The sequence below is a fragment of the Aspergillus tubingensis genome (genome assembly GCF_013340325.1).
Source record: "Aspergillus tubingensis WU-2223L DNA, scaffold_15, whole genome shotgun sequence".
Taxonomy (NCBI): domain Eukaryota; kingdom Fungi; phylum Ascomycota; class Eurotiomycetes; order Eurotiales; family Aspergillaceae; genus Aspergillus; species Aspergillus tubingensis.
The window spans coordinates 1381177-1407170 of record NW_023336289.1 but is presented as its reverse complement, the minus strand read 5'-3'; the positions used below and the strand labels follow the sequence as shown (position 1 = coordinate 1407170).

At 50.4% G+C, this 25994-nt stretch overlaps 10 protein-coding genes across 10 annotated transcripts; 3 read left to right on the top strand and 7 right to left on the bottom strand.

The window, feature by feature from the left end:
• Positions 1-283: 283 nt before the first annotated feature.
• Positions 284-1057, top strand: AtWU_11298 (alpha/beta hydrolase; the record flags this gene model as incomplete). Its single annotated transcript, XM_035506398.1, has 1 exon — positions 284-1057. The coding sequence occupies one exon, from the start codon at positions 284-286 to the stop codon at positions 1055-1057; it is 774 nt and encodes a 257-aa protein (XP_035362291.1).
• A 1193-nt stretch (positions 1058-2250) lies between these two features.
• On the top strand, positions 2251-3435 carry AtWU_11297 (PP2C family serine/threonine-protein phosphatase; the record flags this gene model as incomplete). Its single annotated transcript, XM_035506397.1, has 5 exons — positions 2251-2310; positions 2376-2482; positions 2539-2833; positions 2891-2993; positions 3047-3435. 5 exons carry the CDS (start codon positions 2251-2253, stop codon positions 3433-3435), a joined length of 954 nt encoding a protein of 317 aa, XP_035362290.1.
• Positions 3436-3984: 549 nt separating this feature from the next.
• AtWU_11296 (class I SAM-dependent methyltransferase) lies at positions 3985-5173 on the top strand (the record flags this gene model as incomplete). Its single annotated transcript, XM_035506396.1, has 3 exons — positions 3985-4331; positions 4386-5059; positions 5148-5173. The coding sequence occupies 3 exons, from the start codon at positions 3985-3987 to the stop codon at positions 5171-5173; spliced, it is 1047 nt and encodes a 348-aa protein (XP_035362289.1).
• A 937-nt stretch (positions 5174-6110) lies between these two features.
• AtWU_11295 (cation diffusion facilitator family transporter) lies at positions 6111-7484 on the bottom strand (the record flags this gene model as incomplete). Its single annotated transcript, XM_035506395.1, has 2 exons — positions 6111-6352; positions 6434-7484. 2 exons carry the CDS (start codon positions 7482-7484, stop codon positions 6111-6113), a joined length of 1293 nt encoding a protein of 430 aa, XP_035362288.1.
• A 563-nt stretch (positions 7485-8047) lies between these two features.
• On the bottom strand, positions 8048-8746 carry AtWU_11294 (intracellular hyphae protein 1; the record flags this gene model as incomplete). Its single annotated transcript, XM_035506394.1, has 1 exon — positions 8048-8746. The coding sequence occupies one exon, from the start codon at positions 8744-8746 to the stop codon at positions 8048-8050; it is 699 nt and encodes a 232-aa protein (XP_035362287.1).
• A 2595-nt stretch (positions 8747-11341) lies between these two features.
• On the bottom strand, positions 11342-14371 carry AtWU_11293 (DNA ligase (ATP) DNL4; the record flags this gene model as incomplete). The annotated part of the gene is made up of 1 exon (XM_035506393.1): positions 11342-14371. One exon carries the CDS (start codon positions 14369-14371, stop codon positions 11342-11344), a length of 3030 nt encoding a protein of 1009 aa, XP_035362286.1.
• Positions 14372-15239: 868 nt separating this feature from the next.
• AtWU_11292 (RraA family protein) lies at positions 15240-16637 on the bottom strand (the record flags this gene model as incomplete). The annotated part of the gene is made up of 1 exon (XM_035506392.1): positions 15240-16637. One exon carries the CDS (start codon positions 16635-16637, stop codon positions 15240-15242), a length of 1398 nt encoding a protein of 465 aa, XP_035362285.1.
• A 1109-nt stretch (positions 16638-17746) lies between these two features.
• dscA (ubiquitin-protein ligase dscA) lies at positions 17747-20152 on the bottom strand (the record flags this gene model as incomplete). The annotated part of the gene is made up of 1 exon (XM_035506391.1): positions 17747-20152. One exon carries the CDS (start codon positions 20150-20152, stop codon positions 17747-17749), a length of 2406 nt encoding a protein of 801 aa, XP_035362284.1.
• Positions 20153-20947: 795 nt separating this feature from the next.
• AtWU_11290 (phosphatidylinositol-3,5-bisphosphate 5-phosphatase) lies at positions 20948-24034 on the bottom strand (the record flags this gene model as incomplete). The annotated part of the gene is made up of 1 exon (XM_035506390.1): positions 20948-24034. One exon carries the CDS (start codon positions 24032-24034, stop codon positions 20948-20950), a length of 3087 nt encoding a protein of 1028 aa, XP_035362283.1.
• Positions 24035-24619: 585 nt separating this feature from the next.
• On the bottom strand, positions 24620-25552 carry AtWU_11289 (DUF3632 domain-containing protein; the record flags this gene model as incomplete). The annotated part of the gene is made up of 2 exons (XM_035506389.1): positions 24620-25059; positions 25165-25552. The coding sequence occupies 2 exons, from the start codon at positions 25550-25552 to the stop codon at positions 24620-24622; spliced, it is 828 nt and encodes a 275-aa protein (XP_035362282.1).
• Between the last annotated feature and the right edge of the window lie 442 nt (positions 25553-25994).

The window sequence follows — 25994 nt, the reverse complement described above, 5'->3', positions numbered from 1 at the left end:
TGCAGAAGAGGAAGTACTGTCATGTGTAAGCGTGCTGACGCGGGTGGGTCGGAAGGAATGGAAAGAGCCATTGGATCCCTCGTGGCGTACTCACTAGCTTCCAGCAGGATAGACTAACATCACTGGCATAATCTGGATTATTAACAATGCTCTGTTGCTTAGTTCATTATTAGAAATCAGGTTATGTGCAGTGATTGTGATATATAAAGTACACAGCTGAATAGTTACTGTGGCCTAGAATGAATAACAATTACAAGCAAGCTCAACTATCGATTAAAACACCATGTCTCAACCTGAGCCTTCAATTGTGATTGTCCCAGGAGCCTGCGCACTACCTGAACTCTACGATCCGGTGACTACAAGAATTGCAAGTCGGGGCTACGAAGTCCACACAGTCCGGCTACCCAGCGTGGGCCCCAGCGATGGCCCCCTCCCAGAGCCCGGCACCATGTATGACGATGCGGCGGCGATTGCGCGTCAGATTGAACGGCTAGTGAAACAAGGAAAGGAGGTCGTTGTGGTGGCGCACTCGTATGGCGGGACGCCCGCCAGCCAGAGCATCCAGGGTCTCATCAAGAGGGAGGGCAGCAAGGACGCTGGTGGGGTGGTACGCCTGGCGTTTATGACGGCCGCGGTGCCTCCCGAAGGCAAATCGACTGCGGACGTATTGGGTAGTCTTCCTATGGACATCTCCGTCGATGACCAAGGATGGATGAGTCTCGTCGACACCGCGGCCTTCGCAGCCACAGCCTTCTCCGATATGCCCCCGGACGAGGGCATGACATGGGCTCGACAGTTCACACACCATTCAGCAGCGAGCTTGGCTAATGCCTTGACGTATGCCGGGTACAAGAATGTACCCGTCGCGTATCTGCTGTGCACTGACGACCTGGTTATTTCGCCAGACGTGCAGCAGAAGATGATTGATACGGTTGCAAGTGAGAGTGGGCGGGAGGCGGACGTGACAAGAATTCCCACTGGCCATGTTCCTGTTGCAAGTGCTCCGGAACTCGTGGTGGATTGGATTCTGAAGATCGTAGGCTGGGAGGAGAAGTGAGACAGCCGTTGTGGAAGAGCACAGTTTTGGTTAGGCATATGGAAACATATAATTTTATGGCGCTCAACCACTGAGAAAAGGAGCCGACATCGTTGCTTAACAATCCATAGTATATTTAATGCAAGCATGCAAAGGGAATCGAGGTGTCTCCAAGATGACCATAGTTATGCCTCTTCCCGGATTGATGTACTCCTCAATTTTGATTTCCCAGTGCCATAATGGCGTCGTAGGTGACCCATATCTCAGGAAGGGCTCTGTATACGAACGGAGCAGGAATCACAGCAGCCTGACTATTTCCGTAGTAATAACGTATAGAGCCCTTACTAAGAGGGAATTCTCGCAGGCATTCCAGAAGCCCTTTGACTTCCTGAGCGGACACAGGACAGCTGAAACTGCTGGACTGGGCCTCAGACGCCTCTTGGTGACCATGAGACTTGATCGCATCGCCATCGTCGATGATGGTCATGTTATGGAATTTGTGCGGCCCAAATATCCTGCATGTAAAGGAACATTTGTGCGGGAATCAACCCTCCGGTTTGTGATTCGACTTTCAGGGGCAGATGCAACATTAGCATGCTGTTGCGACCTGGTCATCAATCTTAGCAGGCCTTAAAAGTCGTTCTAGTGAAGCTTACAGTGCTCTTACAATTGCGGGTGTTAATGGCGCTGAATGGTGAAAGTATTGATGTGCAAATCCACGCTTCCGACAACGTGAGCATGTAGTCTGTGCATGATCACTACAAACCTTGTCTTTGCGATAAGGCTCATGGTCGAGGGGGGTTTTGGTTTGGTGATGAACATGTGATCCCGATCCATGTTTGCTTTGTAATTGTTTAGTCAGCCACATGATAGAGACGGTTAACGTAGTCAAGTTAGATTAACTAGCTTAACACTTAACAGAGTTACATCGTACTAAATCTTCATATCTAGCAGTTTACTGATTTATTGTGAAAATTCATCTCTACTTCTGGACCCGTCAGATTGTTGTGGCCCACCTTACTTCAGAATTACGTTCCACTTGATGGAACCCGACAGTGGAACCCTGACGGGGCGATGACGGCACGAAGCCCTGGCTCCCCGGAACCTGATCGGAAGCTATCCGCATGCAAGGCAGTCAGGGGGTTTGCCCCCGTCGTAGGTGACCACGGCATCTTGATTCTCGTATTTTTCCAATCGAAGAGTACCAGCACGCCATGGCAGATGCTTCAAATTCCACAAGCACCTTTACCCTTCAAGGCGTCGGGGCCAGTAGTGTACGATACGATCCCTGCTAGAGGTGCGGAAACTCGGAGCTAATCCCAGTATTTACTAACTCTAGGTCCTTGGTTCCAAGCCAAATCAGGAAGACAGGTACACCGTCCTCCTGCCTGACGAATTTGCGGGGCACACGGACAGTCTGGCTTTCTTTGCCGTATATGACGGACAGTATGGGAATCACATCATGACTCTGACAAGGTAGCCGGGACTAACTTAGGGAAAAGTGCCTCAGATAAGGTTGCAGAACATGCAAGCAAGAATATCCGTCGGCTTCTGACTATCAGTAAAGAGTTGAGACAGGGAAACTATGAATCAGCCATCGAACAAGCAATCCAAGCAGAGGAGAAGGAGCTTCTGCAAGGGTTTTGGGCTGGCGAGGAATTATACGCCGTAGCCGGATCGACTGCCGCCCTGGTCTTCGTGAATCTAACCAGGGGCATCTTAGTGGTCGCCAATCTGGGAGATTCGCACGTTTTGCTGGGAGAGGCCGACGGGGCAGATCACACGTCGCTGAGAGTCGTATGTAGAATTCACAGGCCTGTTTGTTTGTACCAGCGTCCTCTAACTGTTATGAAGGAGCGATTAACCACATCCCACAAGCCGGAACATGCCGGGGAGAGGCATCGCATTGAGTCCGCCGGAGGGACTCTCAACACAGATAGTGGTGTGCCACGAGTTGGTTAGTTTATCCTCGTCCCATATCGCACGAGGTCGCGGACCTAACTTCCGTAGGGGGCTTGAATATATCGCGGGGACTGGGCGATTTACAGTATAAATTGCCGCTAAAGGATATCGGGGAGCAGTCCATATCCGGCGGCCAGGAGAAAGTATGCGTCGAACCATCAAAGAAGGGGGATTTAGTCTCCAGTTACCCTTCTTTCAAAAAATATACTCTGCAGTCAAATCGTCGGTACTTCTTGGCCCTGACCACAGATGGGGTTACCAATACAATGGATGACGAAACCATCATGCATCAGATCGCAGAGAGCAAGCATGAGGGAATGGATGCTGACAGGGTGGCCGCGAAGATCACCGAGAAAGCTTCAAAGGCACCCAGTAGTGACAATGCCACCTGCGTCACTGTGTTCCTGGATGGGCACAATGTACGAAATCAAGAGTAAAAAATGAGCAAGGCTGGAATTAGCATGTTTACTCTCCACTTCCCATGTCGATCTAACTAGGCATTCCGGGATATCTTGGCATTCCCGTTGACGCCCGCGGGTCCAGCGAGTCGTAGATCACCGCTGCCACAGCACGTAGCATCCTGCATCTCTCATAATTACTAAGTGTACTACGTTGCAGGCTCGTTCCTTCTATAGGGTGACGGCAAGACCCACTATTACAAAAGTATCGAAGGTCATCGACTTTGGCTGTCGCATGTGGCTGGATGCGGCTAGAATGTCAGGGTCCATGGTTCGGATCAATGACCTCAGCGGATCAAGCCAATCATGGAAGCAAAGTCATCCTTATCTCGATCGAGCAATCATAGCAAAATATTGCATCACGGAGTCTCAAACGCGTTCGTCAATCGGGGTCTTCCTATTGGAGAGTTCGCACAGTACTACATAAATAGCCGCCGGCCGGCAGATGAAAAACTATATACATCCGTTGTTTGAACTCGCTACATATAGACTATCCCATAGACTTTGCTGCTCGTTTAGCTCTGCAAGATGTTCGAAAGTGTCGTGTCACCACCCCAGGTACGTGGTCGAGTACCTCGGGTTCAGACAGTCGCAAGACCGGCCGTTGCGACCAATATCATCGATATCCGCAGTGATGAAGCAGAGACACAGCTCCGCCATTCGCTCGAAGAGTCCATCCATGCGGCCTGTCACGGGGAGGCTGCCATGCCGGAGCTTCTTCTCTGGGATGAGAAGGGACTACGCTATTTCGAAGACGTGACATATGCTCCATCCTACTACCTCACCAATGAAGAGATCGGTCTGCTCGAGAAGCACAAATACCAGATCGCAGAACACATTCCTTCCGGCAGTATGTTGATCGAGCTAGGCAGCGGGTAAACGTCCAAATATCTGAACTATAGTGGCAGCCACACTGACTGAACAATCAGAAATCTCCGCAAGATCAAGATCCTTCTAGATGCTCTAGATGAATTGGGTCGGGAAGTGGACTACTTTGCCTTGGATGTTTCGTATCAAGAGCTCCACCGGACTCTCAGCATCGTGCCCCCGGGGACATTCCGTCATGTCCGCTGCTTCGGGTTGCTGGGAACCTACGACGATGGTCGGGACTGGATGCATTTGCCCGAAATCCGTTCGCGATCCAAGACCATTCTCTCCTTGGGATCAACACTAGGCAGTTTCCAGCGGCCAGAAGCAGCCGACTTTTTGGCTAGCTTCGTCACCCCCGAAAGTAACTCGTCATTGCTCATTGGCTTGGACGGATGCAAAGACGCCGATCGCGTGCTGGCAGCTTATAACGATCCCGAGGGGATCAATCGACAATTCATCAAGCACGGCCTTGAACGCGCCAACGAGATCCTAGGGCCGGATACCTTTGATCTCGACAAATGGGCTGTCATTGGCCGCTGGGATGCAGCGCAGGGAAGCCATAACCAGTACTATCTCCCTTCAGAAGATGTGTCTCTGGCGGGCAAGACCATTCCGGCGGGCCGGAGGATATTGGCAGTCAAGAGCCATAAGTACGATGCTGATGACAGGGATGCGTTGTGCCGGAGGGCAGAATTGGCTGTTGGTGATGCATGGGCATCAAAGAACCAATACAGTAAGTCCATCACCCTTAGGTCCTTTTCGAACTTCGACAATCAGAATGGGTTTCCCTTCCTGTGCGAACACAACTAACCCAATCACAGATTTACTATATCTTGAGAAACCATAGGGTGTCACTTATGAGCCGGAAGCATGCAGATAAGCGAATAGTTTAGATATGGCTTCGGGAATCAGATAAAACCTCTCAGTCACTGCTCTAATTACCTTATTATATCATAATATACGAGTGTTGTATCATCCAGGAAAATGAGTGAGGAAGACTGCAGGCTGAATTCTGCGAGTCACACTACCTTGTAAATATGATTCTTAGTTACACGTGGCTAGCCAGGGGCCTGATCCTGGATGGGATGTTATCAAACCAATCGCCTTAATCCAAGTCTTGGGGAGGCTAGCATGTATGGTTCTAAAGAACATTGGTTAATCTACTAGCCTGCTTTTTTCTTGTTCGATCTCTGCTTTCTCCCGTTTCGTGATGAAGTCTCTAGAAGACAGACGATTCAGCTATTTCTGCTCGCGTTCTGGCGTTGCTTGTGGTTCGGGAAGATCCGCAGGCCCTCCGGTCGGTCAGCTGCAAGACCTTTTTGAGATGATGGAACTGACGGACTTGACGTATCTGACTCTGTTATGAGCTAACTGGAAACATGGCGTAGCAGCTAGTACAGAGGGTAGGAACATGGAGACTGGAGAAAGAAGAGGTGGCCTCGAGTCATGTGAGCATCATCTCACACTTGGGAGTACACCTAGGAACAGTTTAACCAAATGGTATCTGTATCCAGTGAATGTATTGTAGTGATAGCGATCATCACCCTGAGTAGTCGGCTTTCATCTTTAGGGTTTCCTACCATCCAGCAATCACCATCAACATGTACGTTCTATCCCTGCATTGACAATTAAAAACTATACACGTGACTATGTTCTTGATCTCTATACTATACTATTTACCGAGTTCGTATCCATATCCATATCCCATCCAAATACAACTATATTATTATATACCATATACCATCCAGCCATTTAAGAATAGGCAAACAAGCAGTCGCCTATACTTACAACTCCTTCTTCAAGAAGTGTTCTGGCTTATGCGTCGTCTCATAATCCACGTGTACATACGCCCGCTCCACATCCGGCAACGACTCCAGTTTCATTTGCAGTTCTTCTGCGACATCATGTGTAGCCCGCAGCGAATCGTTCGGGTCCATGACGATGTCAACTTCCACAAGCAATCGAGGGCCGGAGGTGTATGCACGGACGGTGTCGATGGCGGTGATGAGGGGGGAGTGGGTCATTGCTTTATGGTTATCACGTCATTAGCTTCTATAATTCACCTATAGACGAAGTGGGAGGAGGTAAGGGAGAAAAATAAGCTCACAGATATAAGTAATCAACTGCTGCATCTTCGTATCGGCCGTAACACCAATAAGCAACTGAAACTCGCGATACGCGCTAAACAGCCACAAGCAACTGACAAGCACGGAGAGGACAATAGCTCCCGCGGGATCAATCCACCAGCGTAGTTTACCACCACCTACGCTGGTAAGGATACCAAATCCGTTGATCAGGAGGTCATTGCGGTGGTCTTCCCAGAGGATCATGACCTGGGAATACTGATCCTTTAGCGCGAAGCAGTACAGGAAGAGCACGAATTTAGTGCAAAAGGCGACGATGACGGCGACAACGGAAGGGAGGTGGAAAGATCCCGTCTCAGAGTTGGATCCCTCGGCGAGTTCGCGAATAGAGAAAGCAATGAGGATGAAAGAGACGGCTGTCATGAGGAAACAAAAGCAGATGTTGCCGGCTGTTTCGATGCGAGCTTTTCCGGCGGGAAATTTACGGGGGTCAACGCGGTTGACGGCCTTGTTGGAAACGAGGAGAGTTATGTTGGAGAGAGGATCGAAGACGGCGTCGGCCATGGTTGTGTACAGGGAGAGGGAGCTGGAGGAAATGGCTCCGTAGAGTTGCAGAACACAGAGGATGACATTGGCGGCGAAGGAGCCCCAGACAGCGATTTTGTATTTAAGCTGATTGCTGCTGTTTGTTTCACGGGCGTCGCGAACGTGTTCTTCGACGGGCTTGAGCATGCGTTGAATGTTCTCATTCTGGGACTCGTAGAAGGTCTGCAGTTGTTTAGAGGCTAAGGAGGATGCGAGTGCATTGCGGGGGTTGGCGGTGTGGGGGAGGCAGCCAGAGGTGTGACGCTTGCGAGAGATGTTGGCTTGGGGTTGCATCCGGGCGATTTCTTCGGGACTTTTCAGTTTCGAGGCTAATTGGAAGGGGTCATTCTCGCGGGTGTAACGCGGAGGTGGGCTAGACTCCTCGTCGGACGTGCTGAGGTGAGACTCCAGGGCCGTGGTGGTGGCAGCATTGTAGGAGATGGACGAAGGGAGGTGGTGAAGAGGTATAGTATGAGGAGGGTCGGTCATTGTGATGATGATGATGACGATGATTAGATGAGAATCAAGGGACAATGGAGATGGAGATAGCGGCGGACAAGTGGGAAATCAGCGAGAAGCGATGAAAGGGTTCAGGGTGCGGAGATCAGATTTGATTGATATGCCTGTTTGGGTTAGACCGGAACGGCTTATGTCATGTCCTAATTTCACATCCCTACCGATTACGTTATAGTTAACATGGCTTCTGGGGATTTGTGAGTCACTTGCATTCATAACGCTAAGACTCGTATGCAAATAGAGTTCAATTGACTGATGACTGCTTATAAGCATGTGGTTGCATGGATTAAAGCATTAGTCGCATGCAGTGATGTCCTAGCGAATCATCCACCAGAGAGGCTTCCACAGCATTTACAGACAACCTGAAACTTGGCGAGAAGAAAACTAGAATAGGCGCTCAAATTAATGTGATTGAGTATTTTCACAGTCATTGAGTCTCTCACAGGCACACTGCAGGCAAAGACTATACTACATGAAGACGAGGACATCGACAGACACATAATGGCCAATAACTAGTATCAATAGCACAGCAGAACTTATGACAGCACAGTGATGTTGCTTGACAGTGTCGTACATTTGTACGGAAGATCCAATGACGGACGTCCAGCACCAGTCAGCGGCGACGTGCTGTAGTTGTAGGTTGGGCTGAGCATCATAATCTGGCCCACAGTGGTGTTGTACTTGTCTGCATAGTCCTTGTACACACCATACTCCAAGGTGAACGGCCGAATCACGCACTCACTTGGAGAACACAATGGCACCTTGAGGTACTGACCCGGAGCAAGCACCTCATCAGCCGAGAAGCTGGTATCGTCACTCATGAGCGACTCAGTCGTGATGTTCAATCGTTTCGCGACAATGTCGAGGGTATCCCCGTTGACGGTATAGTATAGACGCGGACCGCCGTCGATGCAAGTACGGGTGCGGGTGATGTTGGGCAGAAGGCAGGTCTCATTATCGGGCTCGCAGACCTCAGCGGGGATGATCAGAGTCTGGCCGACGTTGGGGACGATCGTCACGTCGGCCATAAGGTTGTGACGGCCGATGTCGCAGACGCCCCGGTTAGTGGCCTTGGCAACATCGAAGACTGTGGTATTTTCCACGGTGATAGGGTACAATCCCACAGTGGTGTTGAGGGCGGTGGTATTGCAGGCTGCCGAAGTCGCGAAGGTTGAAGGCAGTAAGGACAGGAGGGCTGCACTGGCCATGAGGGCCTGCGAAGAAAGAGACCACATTTTGTTCGGAATAAACAGAAGCAGAGAGGGTGCCCGGGAGATATACAAGAAATGATTGTAGAGGTAAAAATGTACTGTGATTTCTGATGTTGAGCCAGGAAATTCAACTCGGGTCACGTACTGGCTTTATATACTCCCAGCCAGCGTGTGGCCTGTCTGAGAATTCAATATGTTTCTGTACATTATCAATCCGTCCTGAGATACTGCGCGGGCTATCAGTGGAGGAGTACGTACCATCGGTGAGGACATTGTTGGTTCTGTCCCCGCAGGGTGAGCCTGCAAGCATAGGGAGGGCCTCGTCCTGCAGCACCAGCAATTGTGAACATGTACCCACAGCTTTAGAGATTGCATGCCTGCGACTGGATGGTGCAGCAGACCCTCCGCAGCCCCGTGAATAGAATCTTGTTCACTTGGCTATATGATGCTGCAGGAGCGCTGGCTAAGCCCATTACAGCTATTTCGCCCGAGGAGGGTTTTCGGCGATGGGTCCTACTGACCCGCTCCGAACTTGACCCGCCCTAAGAGCAGCCAAACAGATGGATGGGAGTGTCCATCGCAATATTTCTGTCGGAGTCTGGATTGGATGGCTAAAAGTTGGAGACGGAAAAAAGGGTTCAGTTCATAAAGAGTAGTAAATGCCGACTTGATGAGATATCATACGCAGTAACTAGATAGATAGATTGCAGATATGAGCCATTCGGGTTTGCACAGACCCCGTGAGGTGGAGCCGTACCCCGTAGCGCGGAGATAATATTGCTATTTTACTAGTAATCAGTCATCCTGCCCTGCTGCCCTTATTGTCCTTCCTCTGCTTCTCGCCTTCCGCCTCCCAGCCTCCTTCTCCCGTCTTCCATCTTACTCTTCTCTTATTGCGGACTAGCGGTGATGATCATGCGGAGAATGAAACTTTCATCTCAACGGATCAAGCAAATTCCACCCAAGACCCTCCGCGTTTGCCTGGGACGCGTCATGGCATGCATCCGAATCCCAGCTCTGATCATGTCGCTGCAGGAACCCTGCTGGTTAATTGGTTCTTTCTGACCTATTACTCCGAGTCTAGTGCTTTGGTCGGGGAAATGCTTCCCCTCACATTCCTGGCTCCTACGCTCATGTCTGTACGTATCCCTCTTTCTCAGCGGATCCACCATGGCAGCTCGGTTTCCAAGGCCAATGCTAGCTTCGTAATTTTCTTGCAGGCCTCCGGTCGTCTTAACGCCGACTGGGCTGAAATTGGTGAGACATGTGTATTGAGATCAAGTCTAGGAGAAAAGGAAGGTAACAAGAAAGAAGTCAATAACTTCGATAACTTTTGTGGATCACAGCGAATCTCTTCTTTGCATCCACGCTTGCGCAATTGCATCTCAAGATAGGACATCGGAGCTGATGGGTAATATGCTTCGACTTCCGACCTAACTAGTAGCATCCTTCGATGATACATCCCCGGCAAAACCCGGCCTCTTTTGGCCTGTCAAACGCATTCCATCCCGCTTGAATTCTTCCTGTTTTATGCACGGAGTCTTGGCCAGCGGAGTGGTATTGATGCCCGGGTTATAGCGGGTATTGTTATATCCTTGGGAGGGGTGAGCTCTTTCTAGACTCCACTGCCTAGTACACACAGAGAATGGTCTCCCAGTGTTTATTAGAGCTAGGCTGGGATAGCACATCAGTAGTTATCTTGATCTATATTGATTCCAGACCAGGTGCCTTATGCGTCATTTTGTTAGGCAATCAATCCAGGATTCACCCCGCAGCCAGTTTACAATGTGCAGCAGCGAACAGAAGAGCCGAACAATCACATCTGAGAAGAGGGCACTTAAGCTTCTAACCCCATGCTTGGTTATTCAGCTTCACTCGGGGATCGCATCTTTCCCAAAAGGTCCAGGCTGAATAGACGCGCCTGATACTTTCCCCTCTTTTGATTCAACCAGTTTGCCGGCGTCTTCGGTCATCTTCTCGGGGATAGTTGAAGGATTGATCGCGTGTGGCTCTGTCGGGAGTCGCGTAGTCCGACTCATGAGCGGCGATGGCGGTGGGGCCTAGCAGGAGGATTCCAAGTCCGACGCTGATGATTATTGAGCTTGCTAGCCCGTGGCGTTGGCGTAAAGCTAGGACTCCTTACGCATCTTTCACTCTGTCAGTACTCTGGGCCTGAGGGTGAACCAGCCGTCTGTTGTTTGTTTGTTCCAAGTTTTTTTTCTTCCCCTTTGACTCTGTCTCCGGACAAGATTGCGGGCCACGTCGGAGGCCCTTCGCAACTGTCACGTAGTCGCCTGTACGCTCAACCGCGTCTAGTATCTACAGCAAATTTACTTATCTTGTACGAAGTCTCATTTGCGAAGACGTATCTACAGCGTTTCTCTGTTGTTTATCATCCCTTATAGTCCTGTAAGCTTATATTGGAAGGCATCTGCCAAACGGCTAGTATCGTATCTCAAATTCCATGCAGTCCGGCTCTGCTCGGCCGGATTCAGTAGGCGAAAGCTATCCTATCAATCGCTTCCCTTGACTCGCTTAGTTCTGCGTCCCTAATGGTTGATTCACGAAGGTCATCACAGAGCCTCTTTGACTTGACAGTAATGCACGGCCGAGTCGAAATCAAACAGGCCTTGGATGATATCTATCTTCATCAAGCAGTGACTGCTGCTCCCAGCTTTCCTTGATCCACTCCGTGGTAACTATGTGAGGGATTTTCTGATCTGCTCGGGCAGATAAAGTTTTCCTTAGCGTGGCAATCTCTGTGGATGGTGTATCCGGATCTACAACCACATGGGTGATGGAGGGATCCTCACAATCATTGACAACGGTGGCACCTGCAAATCTGGCTGTATTGCGAGCCAAAGATAGTCGATAGCCGCAGCTGGGATGTTCCGAATTCCCGGCGTCTGGAACCTGCGTTGTCAGGTCGGGAAAGAAGAACGTCAAGTTTTGAAAAAGCCACCCGCATGGGAGATTCCATCCTGCGTCCACTCTCTCTTGGATAATTTCTCTAAGCTTTTTGGTAGCTTCGCCTCTCGGAGGCACATCGGAACTATTCTTGTCCGCGCTCATCTTATCTAGCAAGCTGACCAGCTCTTCCCTGGTGACATCCCGAGCGTAGCTGTCATCAAACTGGTCGACACTCGTCAATACCTCCTCCTCCTTACTGGGCGTGGTGAAAAACATGTGCCGAGGTTCCAGGGGAAGAAGCAAGTCTGGCAGGCCCGCATCAATCTCATTCTGCCTTACACAGTCTAGGATCCAAGATGGTCGGATGATGCTCACATCGCCATTCTTTTGCAGAGAAGCTGCTTTCACAGTTCTTCGGTCCGCGATACATACGGTGTTGGGAGCGGCCTTGTTTGTCTGATATATCTTGCCTCCATTCAATTTGACAAGTTGTTCCAACTCCGCCTTTGATTTCTTGATTGGGGCTACCGAGTCCGTTAAAATGAAAAAGTTGAACCCGTCGAAAATATGCCCTGACGGTCCTTCATACTTCACCTCTGCACTAGGGCTGTATCCTGCAACCGTCAAGGCTTTTTTTGGTCGCTTCACCCGTTTCTTGCGGAAGTTCTCAACACTGAATTCCTTCTCCTTTTGCTCTTGCTCCACATTTGACTTCAGATCCAGGAACTCTTGCATGGAAAGCGCGCTCTTCCAGTCCTTATCCATGCGTAACCTCTTGAACCGCGGAAAGCGCAATGTCAAACCGACCCGAAATTGATCACTGATCGATACTGATGCTGCTTTAACACAGAGGACCACCGAATTCTCTGGTTTGATCCACTGATCTGGACGCTCGTGCTGTGCATTGCCACCCGCCAGCTCAATGTATGCCGTTGGCGGATTTTTGGGGTTCCAGTCCATCCATTTGCCATCAGTATGATGACGAATGTTCGCATAGTCTGCCGCCGTAAAGCCTCCCCCGACCTTGCAGAAAGAATAGCATTTGGTGGAGGTATTCCCTTGCGAAGAGCTAGCATTGTCGACCCTCAAGCCACACAGAAAGCTTGCAAGACCCCCTCCTCTATGACCGCTGCCATAGTAGCCGCCTATGACTATCAGATCCAGAGACTCCCCAAACTCTGTCATGTACTCAGGCTTCACTTTCATCCAGTCGTCATGTCGTTCATTGAGGCGATAGGGGGCTCTCGGGTTTTTGAGCACTAGACCCTCTGAAGCCTCCGCAACAACTCTTCGAAGCGCCGCTTCGATCTGGGTCTTATCTGTAGCCTCCTCGTAAGGATGGACTTCGAACCGACGGTGAACTGACGTTACACTCTTTTGCAGGGCATTTCGACGATCGCGAAGAGTGTACCTGGTCAGATCGTGCCCGTTCAACAAGAGTAGATCAAAAACACGAAACAGCGGCCGTGATCCGTTCGAGAATGGGTTTCTCTGTTCGGCTAATGCGGCGGTCTTCAACGTGCCAAATGGTTCAGGGGCGCCCTGCTCAGGATTCCAGGCAATCATTTCACCGTCCAGGATCAAACTGTCGACACCATCTGCAAAGGCGTCTTTTAGATGCCTGGCCAAGGCACCATTGGGGTCCTCGAGGCTCTTTCCATAGAGGTAGGTGTAATCTTTCGCTTTCCTCGACCAGAAGCGAAACCTCCTTCCTCCTGGCACCGAGCTGTCAGACTGCATATGAAGCTGCATACGCTCCCCGTCGAGTTTCTCCTCAATCCAGAATACAGGGTCTTCTTGTGTACCCCGCATCCGGGCAATCATTCGATCAAAGGACTGCATTTGAAACTGAGCTAGTTGGGGCTGAAAGCATTGCATCAGAGAAATGCCACTGTTTTCAGCCCCCAGTCGAATGTTCGGATCATGCAGCTCCCAGCAAACACGCCGAAGGCTACTGGATATGCTATAGAGATTTGCAGCATCTGGGTGCCATACATTGAATAACGTTCGCTCTGTAGCCCCGACTTTCATTTGCCGAAGAATAATGCGGATCAGCCACAGCATCTCTTCGGGGTTCATTCTTCGGTAGAACTCCGACAGGATGGGCAGCTGTTGGTCCTCTTTGGAGGCATTTGAAAGCTGGTCGAGCTTGTCGTTCACCTCCTCGATCGACATATTGCCCACCTCCGTCCTCATGGGCCGTTTTGAGATAACATCGTAGCAGCGTCTGGCAAAGTCCCCCGCCATAAAGCGCGAGGTAGCCAATTGCCCTGGCAGCTTCCAGTTCAAAAGATTGAAGCCGTCCTCTGAGTTCTTGTCGATCTTCATGATTTTGACCAGTAACTTACCGATGGCCTTTTCTTTGATACCGTACATGGCGCGGTCACGGTCTTTGTCCGGAAGAATGAGCCGGAAGGCAGGATAAATATCATCGCCCACCTCCTTCCGCCATCGGGAGATGAACCGCTCAATGACATCCCGTCGTTTTTCGTGTGGAGTAAGGTTTGCTGCCGACTGGCCATGAGGCCCGACTTTTCGCCGAGGAACGGCAGATCCTGTGGGCTTCTTGGAGAGCTCACTCAAAGGGTTAAACAGGGTCTCAAAAAGCTCGTGAAACGGCAATGTCTGGGAGTGATTGTGGGGACGGTTTGGGTATTTCTCGTCCAGATTTGAGTCTTGTTGTGAGGGTTGACTGTAGGAGTGGGACTTTTCATGATTGCTAGTCTCTTCCTCATCCATGGCTCATCGATGTGCTCTGTATAGGGTGTTTGTCGGTTAACAGGTAGGAGCAAGCATTTATAGGACCATGTACTAGGCAGTGCAGCTGACCAGGCTGGCGAGGTGGATGATGAAGTACTATGGAGACGATAAAGATGTGGAGAACGCCGGTCGGCGGAATGACACGTGAATGCACTATGTGGGGGTGGGTAGAGCACTACTAGTACCAATTAGGCAGCAACCACTGCAGGCACCCACCTCTGCTGCCTATTAAGGAGTCTGGAGGCAGCCTGAAGCAGATCGAGACTGAGTGTCTACCATTGGAGAGTTCTGCTAGACAGTCACACCTGATCACACTTGATTACGACTGATAAATCCAGGCTGGGGTTGGATGTCATGGTCTACCAGTAATACTGTGAGTCGAGTACGAAATATGTTACTACTACCAGATTTGTACTATGGATTGCACACGATGTATATACTAGTTGACTTACTCGTGTCTCTACTAGTAATACACAGGTTGTATCTCCCAGCTGATGGTGATTTAGTGTTGACATGAGGGCTATAATATGATGATACCCACAGTTAGCGTTAGACAAGATATTTAACTATCTACTACTAATAGTACTATCTTCTACCACCGTGACGATTACTCATTTGAGATTGACGTGATAATAAAAGCTGCTTATTTGACCGTTGATATATCTTTGAAATCATGGTAAACATATCGTTATTATGAAGGTTATGAACACTACTCTGCGTAGGCGTGCAATTTACAGTCACCTTCCGTCTTTCGAGCCAAGCCTTATACGGCAGCAACTGATTCAATCATTTCTATTTCTTCTAAGAAACCGAAACGCTTCAAATTAGCCCCTCTAAGGTATCCTTTTTATTCCCTTCTCCGTTGCAGTGTGTGGTATCCGAGTTGTCGGCGAGTTTCTGCAAGCGTAGCCCCCCTCTTCGTCAACAACTCACGGATCTGGGCTTCACTCTCCGAGATCTTGCGGGCGAGCTCCGCCACTTCACGCACGCGATTCCGAGGAATGATCACGACGCCATTGGAATCCGCGACAACGATGTCCCGGGACTCGACCCGGACCTTCCCAATACCAACAGGCCCGTTGACCTCACCGACCTGGACCCGATCTTTCCCTGTACGCATCCACCGCCCTGCAGTGTATAATGGGTATCCCTCCTCAAGGGCCAGATCCACGTCACGACACACTCCATCGATCACCGTGCCCGCAACCCCCCGCAGCGCGGCATAGTGAGTCATGATATCGCCCCAGACTGTACAGTCTGTGCGGCTACTGTTATCAATAACAACCACATCTCCAACCGCCACATCATCCAGGAAATCCCCTACACTGCCAGGCGGGTCGCTCGCAGGGACATAACGGACGGTGAATGCCGGACCAACTGTAACTTGCCTGTTACTCGAACCCGAAGAAGACAATGGCTGAATACCCCAGGCCTGTCCTGCGATTCCCAAGGAATCTAGTGCGTCCGAGACTGCTGGCGAGTCCAAACCCCTCAAAAGTCCAACCAACTCCTGATCCTCCGCACTCGCCTTCCGGGGATTCTCTTGCGATAGCGGGCTGGCAGCAGCGGCAGCAGACACGGTCTCTTGCCGGAGTTGCTCGAAGCGCGAGTCGCGCATTACCGCCGATACCGTCTGCCCGGAGCGTACTGCCTCTACCATCTGGTTTTCGCGGTTGTTAATCTGCTCCGCAAGGGTGAGGACGATCGAGATATGTGCTGCAGGGACGAAAACAGTACCGCACGCGTCTGCAATAACATAGTCATCCTGCTCGACTGTCACACCGCCACAGACACGCACGGGCTTGCCAGCGCTGACAGAGACTATGCGACTCCGGCCACTGATCATCGTAACAGCACGTCCGTAGAGTGGATACTGGACCTCGACGCTACCGTCGATATCTCTGCATACTCCGTCGATAACGGTACCCCGGATTCCCTTGGCCTTGGCGGCGTTTGCAATGATGTCACCCCAGCAGGAGACCCCCTCTAGCCCGCCGGCGATGACAAGAATCCGGTCGTCACTGCTTACTGCGTCGATAGTAGGAGCAAAAGGATGAGGTGTTGGAGCTGTCCCGATCCTCGGGCCTACTTCGACTGTGCTAGCACGGCCGACGATTTTCGGACAGTTCCAGAGAGGCCGGAGGCCGTATGTGGCACCACGAAGATGGAGGACATCTAATGCATCGGATACTGTATTGGTGTCGAGAGCCGCGAGGCGGTCCAAAAAGCTGGTTGTGTCACTCATCCTCTTCCGGCTATATGTGCGGACAGACTTTGGGAAAGAAACTCGGAAAATTGAGGAAAACATGTAACTATAACAATGGCTTTTGCATCTTGTAGTCAACTTGTACCCTGGCCCTCTTTATGTATCGGATATAGTCTGTTTCGGATGCAAATACTCCGTATATCGGCAAGAGTATGCGGGGTGGGACATCCCGAGTTGTCTGCCATCCCGGCCGACGGACGGGATGTGATGGTCCGTCTATTCATCGATGCAACGGAACCTCCTACCCCGTTGCATTCAATGGGGACCCCGCTATCACTGATCTTAGAGTAACATAAGTAAATCAATCATATCATGGCGCAAAGCAATTGTAGTAGAATAGAAGCGATTATGACGCGGGTATCTGCCAACCGGTGGACATAAACCGGCTACTATGCACTCAACGGCACTAAATGAATCCGGGTGCTGGGCCTCACTTCCGATATTATGGTAATACACTCTTATCGGGAAGTTATAAGGTATAGTGCATGATGACATCAGTTCTAGTAATGGGTAGATTTACAATTGAGTATCATATACACCTGCATATCATCAACCCCACTGACCGGCTTTATACTTACCCCCGGCGGGGGTTAGATAATGGATGCATTCATCCAGCAATCAGCGAATTGATCATAAAGCCTTTTTGATAGTATTGGCATCCAAGTAAGCGAATCAAGGTTGAAATCCGGTTCCATGTCGCTTGGCTGCTATCGCGGGATGCTGTGCAAATGAACTTGAGACTCGAAGTGAGATACTACTACTACGCACTCGGGCTATTGATCTATTGGACTTCTATTTGTAGGTAAGTAGAAGATCTAAGTACTCTGCTTGGACAGACATTTACAATACCTCATGATATCTCTGCAGACCTATCGATCAAGTATTCATATTCTATTGCCATCATACATCGGATCGGTGCTTTGTTACACTGAATACAACTTGCTAGCTGACCTGTCACTCACGGTATCAGTAGCTAGGAGAATATAGTACAGATGAGAACGTCTATCTCCGCCACCAAAGGGCCCCGGAGAACTGTGAATAATCCGGCCATGCAGACTATACAGGTACAGTTCGTGCTTCCCATTAGCCTACACTGGTGGAATAGACTCTCGGCAAATGGGGCACTGCAATCGAAGTCGCATCCAGCTCTCGAGACAGGTACTATGGAAGATATGCCGACATGGGGTGACCATGTATGTCCGTCGGCTGAGGAGACTCGTGGCCCCGTCCGTCATGCTGCTACTGCCAGCACCGCCCGGAGCTGCAAGGACGGGAACCTCGATTTCTTGCATGCAGATGGCACAATCAAATACTGCCTTCTTCTTATCTTTCGCCCGTTGCTTATCTTCATCTTTGGCTTCCATGGAGTATTCCCGCTCGTCAGCCCTCAAGGCCCCGATTGGAAGGACTCCGCCAGACTCAAGATCATCGCCGGATCCAGAGCTATCGCGTAGCACGGGGTGATAGTCATAGGCGGGTGGCGCCCACCCACTAGGAACAAAGAAGCGAGGTCCCAGAATGTCCTGGCTAGCCAATACCCAGACCTGAACCCACACCCAGCCAGCCAGTGCCAGGGCTGTGGTTGAGTCGGGCCGAATGAAAAGCACATTCCCGCGTGCAGTCAAAAAGTAGATGAATGGAAAGAGTCGAAGGAAACTTTGGCCAACCACAAATTCCCAGCGCAGTGCTTTGCGGCAATTGCGCATAACATTTCGATATATCTGGGGTACCCAGAAGGATAGATATACAAATCCGAGGGTCCGAGCATATATGGCTCCCATACGGTTTGGCCAAATGAAAGACCAGACAGATATGATAAGGAGGACAAACAAGATAAAGTAGAACCGGGCGTACATGGCACCGACATCACCTCGTGTATCCTGCGCAGTCGGCGTAGCGCCCCGATTCGCAGGAGGCTCGTTTTCCTCTGATGGAGGGTCCTGGTCGGGGGTCAAAATGATAGGCGTTGCGCCAGTATCAGTCACTCTAGTCGTAGTAGCAGGGAGTGGAAGGTTCCCTGATCGCGTAGTGGGATTCGGTCGACGTTCTTGCTCTCTTCGCTCCGGGGCCTGAACTGCCCAGATTTCCATCATGAATTTCATTCCGATATAACTGACCGAGAGGAAGGTCAAGAAGGATGCTGTTGTCATAACAAGGAAAGAAACGGCCGGATAAAGCTCTAGTAGCATGAAAACAAGTACGAATGAATCGCCGAACGCCATGAGCGCGATCGTGTAGAAGCTGATCCGGCTCCTAGTAGATGGCGTGGATGCTTCTTTGATTTGACGCAACAGTAATGCGATCTGGCCAACGGAAAAGGCTGAGATCATAAAGATGATGCGAGCAGAGAATTTGCCAAATTCCTCCATCTTCGGCCCCGATAGATAGAGTGCTTCTGTCGGTGGGAAGTCAGGAGCTCCCTTAGTCTCTAGAATGTACCCACAATCAGGCGAGAACACGACGGCTGACATAACTAAGGGCGGAGGAGACGGAATGGGGGCTCCCATTGGATATCTCAGCTCTTGTTCTATCTGCTCGATGATCGTTTTATCTGTAAGGTAGCCATGAATCGCGACGGGATGCAGCTGGAGGTAGACGATATGTTCACATTTTGGAGCAGGGTATTCCACCTGCTCCGTCCCGACAAGTGAGGACCAAGGAAATAGGGTAGGAGGTCGATTCTGCTTCTCAGATATAGTGTCCGAGAGGGATTTGACGAGAAGCTGGTGGGTGAGGTTGTATGCGTCTGGCGACATCATCAAATGTGGTAATGCGAATACGCCACCAAATTTCTCGCTGGTTGTAGTCAAGATGATAGCGCCCGTCTCCGGGAAATGAACACCATACAGCGACAGATACCAGGTGTTACCCCAGAAATCGCCGCTCTCCACAGCCAAAGTTGCTCGGATCTCCCGAACCTGGCCCTCAGGCAATTGGACTTCCTCACCACCGCCCTCCCGGAGATCAAGGTAGAAAGTGCCACTATCCCCCGTAACATTGTGACTGAACTCATGCGTGAAGTATTCGTTCTCCAGTGCAATTGCAGTCGTGTTCAACAGGGCATGTTGTTTGTTCTGTTTGTGGCGTACCCATTCCCCGCGCAGCTTACCGGTCGCATTACGATAGACTGGGAGGAGTAATTGGGTCAAGTTAAGACCGGAGAAAGCGTCAGGCACGGCAAGGGCCTTGGGAGGCCTCAAGCCCGCTTCAGCCATGGTGGACCGCAGCTGAAACCGAGCTCTGTCCTGAACATCTGGAAGAAGATCCCAAGCATAGCTATCGTTCTTCCTGACACCCGAAAATGGGAGCCATCGGTCGGTTCCCGGATCGAAGTCGCCATACTTAGACTCATTCAACATGTGAAGCGCGTTCCGCTCCCTCACAAGCTCTCTTTGGTGCTCTTCATCCTGAGAGACCAGAGGTGAATGCGACTGCGAGCTCAGAAGCAGGTAGAAAACTACCAGAAAGAAGAAAAAAGAACCGCGGTGATCCATAGGTGGCCACAAATCGCGGGCATCGAACGGAGGAGGGTTGCTCCTGGAGGCCCAACTTCTGGTGTGCTGCGCAGAGACGGGCAGCCCTCGCGAGATCCTCGACTGTTGTAAGAGCGCGAGGACCAAGCAGTACCAGTACGACGTCACTATCGGAGCAGCACGTGATGCAGCGACCGGGAGGGGCCACGGGACAGTCGGAAGGGTCGATGACACATGGATCCAAACAGAGGTTGGCTGGTACCAGAGAATTGAAGGGGCTAGACCTCGTGCTGTCAAGATATTGCAAGTGCAAGATGCATCGAAGCTGCGAACTCCCTTGTACAACAACCAGGTGGTATCTTATCGGGAATGAAGGCTAGATAGATAGTAGACTTAAGGGGGGCCGACGGGCGGGAGCGAGAAAGCACCGGCGCACATGAGGCTGCCGACTAGCCCCAATCCAAGACGGATCCGGGGCAATAGATGATCCGATAGATCGGTAGTATACTACTATTACTACTACTACTGCTACTACTAAAGTATAAGTACTTGTATAATAATTATGAGGCCATATCGTCTTCGGGTTATTCACCGGCCAGGTGAAATCTGCCCTATGCCGAACATGACGAAACTTCGAATATGCTCAAGCCGACACTAGGGTCAGACAGTGAGGACTGTCTATATCCACTGCTAGCACAACTGTATAGCGGGCTCGATTAGCCGGAAAGCCAGAAAGTACCGTCTGGATTGACTATAGGATCGGTTTGAATTTTATTCTTTATATAATCATGAAAGACAACAACGCATGACAGGAGGCTACATATCAACCCGCTGTTTGAAGAGACTCTTGCCCCTCAGCCATTGTCGATAGCGCTTATAACGTTTCTTCTCATAATCCTCGGCCACCACAGTCAGGCCTCCCTCCGAGACATTCAAAAACTCAGCATAATCCGCAAGGTTCTCCTCGGCATTAGCTTCCAGAGTGGCCTCCTCTACGTTGCACTTATTTGCATATTCCAGTAAATCCAGACTGGATTCATGCTCACGAATGGAAGTGGCAGTCAACTCGTCTTCAGAGGTCACAACAAGTGGAACCTTCAAAGGATGGTTAATGTAGCGTTCGTATTCTTCTCCTTCTGCAGCGGTCACAGACGGGTTTAGCGAGTCGGTCACTAGCTGGCCAAGAGTCCACTGCGCAATTTGCGTTTTGCTCGGAGTGGTGACCGTCGACTCCTGAGAAGAATGCATGGAACTGAAGGAGTGAGGCAGTCCGAATGATGTAGATTTCATAATACCTGCAGACGGTGGTAATTTATCAGCGGAAGGCGGCTGATGAATCCAGTTGTAGCTGGACTGGGATGTTGCGCTACCGAGTTGTGGGCGGCCCGCTGGATCGATGGAGGTCTTAAGCGGTTCCTGGATCTTGACGCTACGTGGTGGGTGTCGTTCCCGGTTGATCTGATCGTGCGGGATCCGGGGAACAAACGGACTAATGTCGTACGGGGCGCCGGAACCAGGCCGGAATGGCAGATAGCGGAGCGTTGAGTTCATTTTGTAAGAAAAGATTTTCGAGAATGACGACACGGCTAATGGCCTATAGTACTCGAGCCAGTAATCGTCGTAGTGAGAGAGAGGTTCCTTTGGAGGTCGCGGAGGGGGTGGCACTTCTTTTTCCTTCAGATTCTCAGGAGTGTACCAGCAAATGTAGTTGGGACGTCTCTTGTTGGACCAGGATCGCGGGTCAGCGTGGTGCAGGTAATAATCGGTCGACAGATCCCACAGCATCGGCTGTCCTTGGGAAAAGATGTAGTTCCCGAGGAACAGATTGTAGGCTTCCTGGCGCTGGGCATCGAGAAATGAATTGTTGTAGTACCGTTTGAAACTCTCCACCATATCGCGAGAATGACTACTCCACTGGTTGATCTTGCGGTATGTGGCCATAGTGTTTACCAGATGCGAGCCTCCGTACTGGATTGCAATGGTATCACCGTGGTCGTGCCACATATCAGTGAATAAGTTGACAGCATCGGTGTCGTACTCCACAGTCGTTCCATCAATAATTCCCAAAGCGTGAAGTTGGTATCCCAAGGCGCGCTTTCCAATAACGAATTGAGCAGCATTTGTACGGTCTAAACAATCGATGCAGTTCGTCCTCGCGATGCCATTTTGCAGACGCAAGCCAGACTCTGCATCATATCCGTTCTTGAAGAAGCCGGTCTTCGGAACAATCTCGCCCGCGATATGCTCTAATGTTCCAATGACGTCTTGGTCTCTGCTTTTTGCAGCACGGCTCATGTCCCAGGGCTGATAGATAATCTTCTTATCCTCGGGCAGGAACTGGTTCAGATACTGGATGGCGTTCGTGTACTCCTTGAGCAACTTGGACTCCCGTGGGGTTCGTTCTCGCGATTTTATCAGGTTGAGCACATAAACTGGTGCGCCGTATCTCTCAAAAAGGTTGTCAAAGTGTAGTGCAGCAGCGGAGTAGAAGGGGTCAACCAAGTTTAGTTCAATATCAGGTTTGGGAGACACCCCTGAGTTTTCCTGTGTCCAGTAGAGCGGAATACTCCCACGGTGTTGCACGTAAGAGGTGTACAGTGGGTTAGCATAGAGGTTTGGACCGGGAGAATGAAATGACGTGGCTGTCATCTCGGACACTATCTGCTCCGTTTCAACATCGTTTGCTACATAGCCTAGATCGTTCGCGCCCCTCTTCAGGAATCGGGCCCCTGCGAAGAACCGAGAGCGTCGCGCAATGATCGTAATGTAAACTAACCGCCCGTACACTGACATCTTTGCCTGTTCAACATATCCATGAATGATTGGTAAACACCATTCCCAAGGATTTTTCAAAGTTTCGAGGGCCGGCCCGAGAAGATGGTGATTCCAAATGAACATCGTATTGTAGTCTTGCTGAAGGTGTTTCGGGTGTCCGTCCTGGTTGGCGGTGCGTTCCCGACAAATGTTGTGCTGCAAAGTGTGGGTGATATCGTAAGAATAGCTGAAGTAGAAGGATCGGGTTAGATCCAAATTATTTAAGATGGCAATATACCTCGCCTCCTCCGGGTTCTTCTCCGGGCGGAGACGAGACGAGCTTGAAGTCGTCAACGAGATGAGCTCCGTTCCATCGATCTGATAGACATAGTGACCTCCGAGCATAGCAACCTGGCTTCTCTTGGTCACCAGAAGCATGTAGTAAGCATCCGTAAATCGTATAAACCCTAGTAAAGCCCATGCACTGCACTTCAGCTTCAACCCACCCGACCGTTTATTTCCATCATCGATCGTATCCAACAACTGGCTCATCTCCCGCTTGCTGTAAACAATATCATCCTCTGAAATGCTGAGGTCCCCGGATTCCGACGTTCGATCGATCTTGAGAATCCTAAATCGGGTATCCGACAAGTCCATTCCCACCATGTAGAATCGGGTGGCTGTCTCGTACAAGGAGAACTTGTGCATGCGATTGATCCCTTCCTCTCCTCCGGTGTCGAAGAAGGCCGAGCGTTGCTTTTGCGCCGAGGTGGGCGTAGAATCCCGCTCAAAGGATGTTGCAACCTGGGGCTCTTCATCTCCTGCCTCCACCCCATCTTCACTCAGGGCAGGTACTGCTGGGGATGCGTAATGTAATGGGGTGAATGGGGAGGCTGCGCGAGGTGATCGGAGGCCATCTTCGTGATCGATAAAGCTTCGAGGGGCCGAGTCAGGCTGCTCTTCTGGGAACTTGGTGCTGGAGCCGGAGGTAAACGAGGCATCGGCGTAAGGGAGGTGGAGATCTGAGGTGGAGTTGGGCGAACTGGTATCTATCAAGGACACCGCTCTGGAGGACTGGTCGTCCAGTGGACCGAGGCTTTTGTCTTCCGCGGCCTCGCGGGAGAGGGACACTTCATCCAGACTCTCCATAATGAAGGCAGAGGCTGGTGAAATCCCGCACCAGCATCATATGTATTCTCGGTTGTTAGCGCGCAGCGCCTATGCGGAAAGATAATCGAAACGGCGACCAGAGTAGTAGTAAGTGACGTCGGACGCGGGTGAGTGGTGGGGGGGATCGACTTGCGACAAGGAGCTTCACGTGATCACAATCACCCCCAATAAGGCACCGATCAGATCTAGGTAGTAAGTAGTTAACTAGATACCATCATCCAGCCCAGCCCAACGAAAAACCTCAGATAATGGGGATAGGATTATACAATGGCATCAAATGCCTACTACACTGAGAAACTTCCTCGGGTTCACGAGAATAAGATTTATGTTGGATGAAGACATTACTGATCACCAAAGTACTGATACGCACTCGGCAACATACAACAGTCTTGATCAGGCGGTTATTACCCCATGTATTGATACCTCCCGAAGAAAAATGTGATCCAATTTGCAAGCTCCATATTATGCTTTGCCACTATCGTCTTGCCAACAAGTAACAGTAGATCTGAAGTGATCTTCGACCTAAACACATCCCGAACTCCACGACTGGATATAAGGGCAATCTCACTCCCCACGTTCCGCTTTTTCAATCTCTGCCAACGCCTTCTGTATCATCTCTTGCGTACTCACCCGAGAGAACAGAAGCTGTGCCGCCTTCAAGCCATCCTTCCAAAGATGCCACTTTCCCATTGTGAAGCGCGGTCGCGGAGGAGGATCATCAGCGTCTCCGAATATTCGTTGGACCTGACAGTTCTCCCACATTCGCTGACCGGCATAGATATACCAGATACATGAGATACGCACGGCCTCTTCCACCAGCGGATCGCATTCCTCAAACGTTTCTCGACACGCCCACAGCGCATATAGTGATGCGTCAATGGCATGGCCGAGATGGTCTGCTTTCGCGGTCAGCTGCGCCATAAACGCATTGCGATTCTCCCACTCCTGGAGTTCGCGTGGAGGATACTCCATCCGGGGATCATCGTCGGCCTGCTGGGCGTACTCTGTACGTGACGCCAATTGCAGGGTTAGCCGTGGAATCAACCGCCAATAAGAAAGAAGGAAGGAGAGAAAGAGAAGAAGTATATAAGTAAATAGGTGTAACGTACTGGGGTCGTATGTGAAAGAATACATATCCCTCAAGTAGACTCCGAGATAGGGGAGTTCAGTCCATAACTTCATGCCCACTGACGTTGGCTCTTGGCCCGTGTCAGGATCGACAATCTTGGTGCGTTGAAGATGGGCAATGAATTCGATAAGCTTGTGCTGCTGCGCAGCTGGAGTAAGATTCGCAATTTTTACAACCGTGACCATGGCAATCCATGTGTGTGTGCCATCGATCTCAGTCGGGGGTTCCCCTCCCTCCTGGTGTAAGACCTCGCGCACCCGAAGCAGATTTTGGACTGCCTCGGCTGGTGAGACATCAGGATTCTGTACCAGCTCACTGATGACTTGGTATTCCGGTCGCGCAAGGAACACTTCGCCGAAGCCTTCCATCATGAAAAGGCGTTTCGAGGTTTCAGGAAAGCAAGGTCAACGACACCATTTGAGTGGTTTAAATAAAGGATGTTGGGGCAGGCTGGGCTGGCGGTCAGCACTAGCCGGGATACCTGATCAACTCAGCAGCCAACAAATAACATCCTTCAGAAGCAAGGCCTGATTTGGATGTAGTATACATCTATTTTAGGTGTTGATAGATTCGAAAGACAATATTACTGATAGTGCTACTAATAGTAGACCACTAATCCCAGGCCAAGGGAAATAGGTTCAAATACATATTCACTATATTTGGAATCAATAAAATGATCTACTGTTGTCACTAACACATGTTTGCTACCCAAAATAAGGTAACATCCATCGGTACTAGGTAATCAGTGCCAGTGAATATTGAGCAAGGGTAACCAGTCATACATTGAAATATATGCTACACTAGCAATCC